The sequence below is a fragment of the Helianthus annuus genome, chromosome 8, assembly GCF_002127325.2.
Source record: "Helianthus annuus cultivar XRQ/B chromosome 8, HanXRQr2.0-SUNRISE, whole genome shotgun sequence".
Taxonomy (NCBI): domain Eukaryota; kingdom Viridiplantae; phylum Streptophyta; class Magnoliopsida; order Asterales; family Asteraceae; genus Helianthus; species Helianthus annuus.
This window is the reverse complement of record NC_035440.2, coordinates 123845476-123853130: the sequence shown is the minus strand read 5'-3', so window position 1 is coordinate 123853130 and position 7655 is coordinate 123845476. Positions and strand designations below refer to the sequence as shown.

The 7655-nt window shown below is 36.6% G+C and overlaps 1 protein-coding gene across 2 annotated transcripts; it reads right to left on the bottom strand.

Moving 5' to 3' along the window:
• Positions 1 to 1365: 1365 nt before the first annotated feature.
• LOC110940691 (probable serine/threonine-protein kinase WNK3) lies at positions 1366 to 6808 on the bottom strand. 2 transcript variants are annotated; one of them, XM_022182242.2, is made up of 9 exons: positions 6450 to 6808; positions 6276 to 6357; positions 6142 to 6179; positions 4726 to 4953; positions 4426 to 4649; positions 4149 to 4306; positions 3342 to 3525; positions 3155 to 3271; positions 1366 to 2201 (listed from the first exon to the last, which is right to left on the bottom strand). In XM_022182242.2, exons 2-9 carry the CDS (start codon positions 6351 to 6353, stop codon positions 1477 to 1479), a joined length of 1752 nt encoding a protein of 583 aa, XP_022037934.1. In that variant the 5' UTR covers positions 6354 to 6357; positions 6450 to 6808; the 3' UTR covers positions 1366 to 1476. The 2 variants fall into 2 exon arrangements, with proteins under 2 accessions (XP_022037934.1, XP_022037935.1); XM_022182243.2 differs by lacking the exon at positions 6142 to 6179 and having other exon boundaries at positions 6450 to 6779.
• Positions 6809 to 7655: the final 847 nt, after the last annotated feature.

Sequence of the window (7655 nt, the reverse complement as noted above, 5' to 3'; positions counted from 1 at the left end):
ATAAAAGAAAAAAGAAACTAAATAAGAAGCCAACTGATTTGTGCCAAGTGTCAATAAAGTCAAACAACTAACTGATTTTTCTTTTTTTTTTTTAATTGTTTTGACCAACCTAAACTCAAGAAAGTCACCAATGGACAGAGCCTAAGCAAGTAAGCATAGTGTACGACATTTTAAGCTTGAATGCTTTTGTACAACTTCTTAATGCTAACGTACAACCATGAACCAACTCAACGTTGTACAAATCCTGATTGAACTACATCACACCTACACGAAAGAGGTAATCAATTTTATACACGCTCCTATTCCATGTAGAGTATGCTAATTGCTTTAGTGAAATCGCACAGCAATTGGCAAGAAATTTATATTTACAGCCCACAATAGTCAAACAAGACAATGACGGGACGGTTCAAATATTTTAAATCTCAATTCTTAATTATAAAGTCACACTTTCTCCCTCTCACTTACCTTAATTAATCGGTTTGAATATCTAATGGTAATTTTTTTTGAACGACAAATTAGGATCACTGACGTCTTGAAGTATCATTGTGCCACCAGTCGAACTCAGGACCTATTGGTCACAAAACCCCCTTGTAGGAATCGAACCCAGGACTTATTGATCCCAAAGCCTTATCCCATCCCTAAAATGACACCCACTCACCAAACATTTTCAAATGTTGATCCACTAGTGAAAAAAATTCTTTAATCCGTCACGGTTAACAGTATTGTTAAGATCCATGTCTACTTGAGACTATTTCAAGCTTTGGTATTATAGAACATTTAAATAGTTGTTAAAATAGCTCAGCAACCCACTTGATTTCAAAAACCATCAACAGGAACCACCATCTCATGCCTGTTTTTTGCTTTCTTCATTGTACATCTTGTCATCCCATATCGACCATAGCCAGATCATTGCGGCTGTGGTTCTACAATGGGGTTGCGGGTGCTTTGATAGTGGCAGGTTTATTGCTGGTGTTGGTAAGAGCCACCATGGTAACACTAGTAACAATGTTTCTACTTGAAAAAAAAAGAGTTAATTACTGTTTTCGTCCCTGTGGTTTGTCAAAAATCACTATTTCAGTCCATTAGTTTAAAAATTGCGATTTCAGTCCCTGTGGTTTCACTTTCGTAACCATTTCAGTCCCTGTGGTTTCAATTTCGTAACCATTTCAATCCATTTATTCTGTTAAGTACAGGGACTGAAATGGTTACGAGGTGGACTGAAATGGTTACGAAAGTGAAACCACAGGGACTGAAATCGCAATTTTTCAACTAACGGACAGAAATAGTGATTTTTGACAAACCACAGGGACGAAAACAATAATTAACTCAAAAAAATGTTAAGATTCAAAAGGGGTTACAAACACATAGTTCAAACCTGGTGAAATTCAGTAATTCACAATTAACTCAACTTTATCAGTATGTACATGTATTCATCAAACTCGTTCGAATTCGATAAAACTGAAGATAATAAAAAACTTACATCTCAAAAAAGGAATCAATGTCGGACGCCTCAAAGTACTGCTGCATTTCACAGTTGTTAGCCACTTCTTGACGGGCTTCTGGCGGAAGTTTCTTCAACATATCGGAAACAACCAACTTGTGTTTCGTTTTCAATTCATCCAATTCATTTTGCTGCTCGATTAACATATCACGGAGTTTTCCAACAACAGTTTCAACTTTATTATCTTCATCTTCATCTTCATCTTCCTTTTCATTTTCGTTTTCGTTTTCGATGTCGTTGTCGTTTTCGTTTATGTTTTCATCTTCGTTTTCTTTTTCATTTTCTGATGAAATTTCTTCGGTTTTCTGTGTGTTATCTTCAGAGTCGTGTGAAGGTCTTGGTCTCAGTGGCGTAAAACAACTCCTAGGTGAATCACACCAATATTTTCTACCTGAAGGTAATCTTTCAAGAGCTAAAACCGTAGGTGAAGCACATGATTTAACGGTCAACGAGGATGGAGAATCGTTTTGCGGGTCAGAGGGTGAGTCAACAGAGCCTGAAGGTTCATTGTCATCTTGATCATCATAGTAGTCTCGTGGGGCCCAGTCTGGGATACATGACCGGATTTCTGCATCGATCATTTCTGCTATCGTGGAGACGTCTTGATCTGTTAAGTCGAGTTCTTCAACCATTTCACTAGCAACAGCAATTGATGTATCGTTATCGGTATCAAACGGGAAGTGAATGTTACGAACATTCCCTGTCCCACAAATACAAAACCTCAGCTCCACATCAGAAAAGAGTCAACATGGTTGAGTCACTGATAAGACATCTGCCATGTCATCATTTTTTACAGACTACCATGTCTGAACCAAATTTTACAAAAGGGTTTTTTCGAAAAGTAAAATGCCATTTTCGTCCCTGAGGTTTGGCCAGTTTTGTGACTTTCTTCCAAAGGTTTGTTTTTTCGGATTTAGATCCAAAAGGTTTGAAATCTTGCCATTTTCATTGGCTCGTTAACTCCATCCATTTTTCTCCGTTAAGTCAGGGGTATTTCCGTCTTTTGTGTTAACTTAAAAGGGCAATTCGGTCCTTTTCACTTTATGTACAAGCATTTAGCATAATGTACAAGTATTCAAAAGACCAAATTACCCTTTAAGTTAACAAAAAAGACGAGAATACCCCTGACTTAATGGATAAAAATGGATGGAGTTAACGAGCCTGATGAAAATGGCAAGATTTTAAACCTTAGATCCAGATGCAAAAAAACAAACCTTTAGACGAAAGTTGCAAAACTGGCCAAACATCAAGGACGAAAATGGCATTTTACTCTTTTTCTTATAGATTTTGAGAATATCTATGGGTGTAAACGACGAGATGACCTCTATTTCTAAAGCTTTAGCATGGCTCATGAATAGTTTTTGAAGCTCAAGCTCGACAACTCGTTTAATATTTATTATATTTATCAATTATTTAACTTTTTATTTATTTATATACATTTACAACTATTTTTATGTATTTTTAAATAAAAGGCTTGTTAGGCTCGCGAGCCTAGTCAAGCTCAATATGTGAATCTTAGGCTCGAGCTTGTCTTTTAAATGAATTCAAATATCAAATATATGCTTGAGCTCAAGCTTGAGTTCGTTTAAGCTCAGCTCGTTTACACCTTACACCCTTAACGCAATCTAAAATAAACAAAGATTAACAAACAACCTTCGGTATCTTCTATACGTAATTTTAGGAATACAGTATTCAGGTCCTTCATTTGACCTTTGACTGTGAAATCCCTAGCTTGAATTTCACCGTTGTCAGGCTTATCGGGATCATCATCTATAAAAAAATCATTAGCAAGTGAAAAAAGATTTGAAGAATATATTGGGAAGTGCTTTGCAGATGTTACCTGGATTGGAACTAGAACTGGTTTGACCGATTTTATGTACACTGTCTCCGTGCTCGTCACGTAGAAATTCATCCAATAGTAATTCTTTTGCGGATAATCTGTCGGAAACCTTTGCGATACACTTCTCTATAAAGGATTTGATTTCGGGATCCTTAACTTTTACTAATGATGCCGGTTTGACTCCCTTACAAGATTAAAAAAAAGTCTCACACATTCTGATTATTTAGGAAATTATTAGAAACAGTGATAAAAAAAACATTCTTGAAAAAAAAAAAGGAGACGGGTTCTGAAATGGAAACAAATGAAGTTAAAGAAAGGGGTTGGTAAGTGTTTTACTTTACCATATAATAGTTGTTTTGCAGAGGGTATGAAAATGATTAACCATAACTGATTATTATAAGATAGCTAGTAAATTTTCATCGCACGTTGCAGCGGAATCCAGTCGGTATCAGTTCCGTTCGTTAGCATATCGATACAATACCAACACTCAGTACACTCAGTATAGCAACCGAAAGGGAAAACTCCAAAAGTACAATACCAACAATCGGTATAGTTAACTAACGCATGTTATTTAAAGTATACGAGTGCGATTGAAAGTTAAAAAAAAAAAAAAAAAAAGACAAAAAATCACAAAAAAACGGCTCACCATTTACAAAGAATTCACATAAATTTAGTGATTAATTCAGTCCTAAAACTTAATGGAATTTATATAGTTTTGAACGAACCCCTAAAAGTAAGCAACTTGGGTGATAATCTCTAATTTTTTTTCCAACACAGTGAACAAGAATGTCATCATAAATTACTTACCGATGTCACTTTCTTATATATCTGAGCAGCATTGGCGCATTCACAATACGGATACTCAAACGTCACTAATTCCAGTAAGCACATTCCAAAGGCATATATATCCACAAGTTCGTTATATTCCTCCTCATAAAGCTCGGGTGCCATGAACTCAGGAGTACCTAAATTTCATATCACACAATCACCTTACATCAATAGCTTCAGTATAATAACGATCAATCACATTCACATATAAAAAAAAAAAAAAAACACATCACCAGATTAACAAACACGTGCTCACCGATGACGCTGTGAGCAGAACGAGCCTGGAGAAGAATGGCAGCCAATCCAAGATCCCCGATTTTAACCTCTCCTTGATTCCCATTAACGAAAATATTGTCACACTTCAAATCACGGTGTATAACCGGCGGGTCATGACTGTGAAGATACAAAAGCCCCTCCAATATTTGTTTAGACCACTTCTTTAATGCTCGTAAGTCTACATGCTTATGTTTCTTGCGATATCTATAAAAATGTCAAACGTGCTTATGTAGTTATGTTTAAGCAACGTAATAAACAGGTATAAAGAAATCAAACTTACTGTCTTAAGGTTCCAGATGTGAAAATCTCGGTAATAAAGTTGATGTGTTCGTTTGTTGTATCAACCCACGAATTGTAAAACTTGATTATGTTCTTGTGCTTAAGTGTTTTAAGCAAATGAACTTCTGAGTATAGACGCTCGAGCTCATCAGGGTATTTTAAGAAATCAGAAACCTTTATTTGATTCCATGCTACTTCAATTCCTTCCAATTCATCAAATGCTTTGTATCTAAATTTCCCAAATTGATCAAGGATGAAAAACACCTTTTAATCCCTCCATTTTGATATTCTTAGGGCAGCATATAGGTACTTTCAAGGGGATTTGTGCTACCTATTCATGCCTCTCTGCTCTTTTATCTGTTATACTATAGTTTTCGACTTCCGCCCCGCTTACGGTATACGCATATAATGTATTTATGTGTGGGTGCTCGGGGGCAAAAGTGAAAGTGCATTAATTTAACGTTATTTTACTAGTTTCGTGAAAATAACGTTAAAAGAAGCGGATGGTTAATCATGCATCATGTGGTGGCGTTGATAGCCGAAACACAAGGGGGTACATGCGCACTAATCAGCATTTGTCTCAATTGCTGAGTGTCATGTGCCTTATGTCCAAGGCTTGATGCAAAACTACTATCGAGCCGGGGGTCTCACTGGAAACAGCCTCTCTATTCCTACGGGGTAGAGGTAAGGCTGTTTACATCTTACCTTCCTCAGACCCTACCTTAGCTTTACTATTGGTGGGATTTACCGAGTATGATGATGATGATGACGACTATAGTTTTCGATTCCCTTAACCAAACTTTATGTTTTCTAGATACTACACTTTAGAGCATTCACAAAAGCATCTCTGCACATTTCTCTAAATTTTGTTTAACCCACCGCATCTCATTCTCCATCTCTATCTCACTCACAAACACTTATTTTGTTATATTTTCTCTTTCTTAAATTCTTAAATACTTTATAGGAGATGATGAATCGTGGATCTCTATATTTACATAAACAATATTCATAAAACTCTAAATTTTGGAGATAGAGATGCAAAATAGAGAAAATCTACGAAATTTGGAGATCAAGATAGAGATAGAGAACAAAATGTGAATGCTCTACATGTCAAAAAAAAAAAGTTTTTTGGACGGTGGGTCCGAGCGGGAGCAACTTCTCTATCTTCCACGACAAAGGAAAAGCTTGCCACTATCCTACCCTTCCCAGACCCTAGAACAGCTATCCTACGAGTGGGATCTTTACGCCCCTTGCGGACCGCAAGGGGATACCAATAGGGTCCCGTAAGGACCACTAGAACTTTCAAAAATTCCATTTTAGTCCCTGAAGTTGTTTTGTTTGGCATTAACTAATTGACAACTTGACATCCAATATCTAACACATCATATATTAACTACAAAACAATAATAAAGGATACACTTTTTTAAAAGCCCCTCTTCCCAGCACTTCTTTATACTACAAAAAAATCCCCAATTTCACATCACATTAGAACCCATTATTACAACCTAACAAATTACAAGGCCAAATTAACATCAAATTAAACGTACTAACCCGACCGTATCGACCGGAAGGATCGATCTCGACGAAATCGGTATCAGATTCGTCCGGTTCATGATCTGACGGCATCATATCGCTAACTCATTACGAACAAAAAGAAGATAACAAAATCAATTTGTAAATTCATGTAATTGTAATGAAATTAGAGAAAATATTGTGATTTCTGACCGGAAAAACGTGCCGCCGGGACCTAATCATGAACTTAGGGCTCCGGATTGTGATCAATAATTTTTATGAATTATGCATTGATTTGATGAAATTGAATATGTGAATATGAAGATGAGGATGGAAAAGGAAATCTAGCTTAGTGAATTGTTGGGTTTTCTGTTCGGATCAAATCGAATTGAAATATTTTAAAAAATTGAGTTTTGGAGAAATGATGGAAAGTTAATTTGGGGAAAAGGTGTGAAAGATTAGAAAGTTTTTACAAGAACAACCCTCGAGGAATTTATCTATATGCATAATTAGTTGTTTTCGTAGTATCGTTGGGCTTTCAACAACCTTTTTTTTTCGAACAGCGGGCTTTCAACTATCTGTTGGCTTGATTTCTATATTACATATAGTAGAGATGGGCATGGCCATGGCCAGCCCTAAGGGTGGGTGGGGAGAACCATCGGTTAAGTCCTGATATTTTGAGCGACACATTATATTAAAAAAATTCGACATTTGACATGTATATAAAAAAATTTGATAAGGTATACTCATACAAACACCAACATAGGCCCATTTACAAAACTATTGTTATGGTTTAGATTAGTTATTAGCCCATTGGCATTAGGTTTAGACCTTTAGTGAGCCCAATACCTAATTTCGTTAAGGCTTAAAGGCACGTTTTTTCGAGCTCGAACAAGGCCCACGAATTCTCAGGGTCGACTCTGGAGATGGGCATAAAACCTAGACACGAAATGCCTGACTCAGAACCGATTCTTACACTACCAGAACCGCAGGTACAAACTAGTTCCAGACCCGACCGAAGAAAAAGGAACTGAATCGGAACTGATTTAATCTCTATCCAGTCAAAACTCGGACCCAAACCGGTTAAAACCCGATAAAAACCCCGAACGTACCCTAAATTGATTGTTAATCTTGTCGCCAAAATCTAGGGGTGTTAAACGGATCGTGTTTGCGGGTTGGTGGGCTCAACCAGACCCGAACCCGAAAATTTTACACGAACCCGACCCGAACCTGAAAATCGTATCATACATATTAACCCGAACACGACCCGAAGTTTTGTGGATTGACCTGAACACGACCCGTACAACCCGACTTTTAAAAATTTTTTATGAAACCAATATATTAAAATTAAAATTTACTTAAAAACACTAATGTATATAACTCAATTATATTTAAATTATAAAATCTCATGTTAATTTC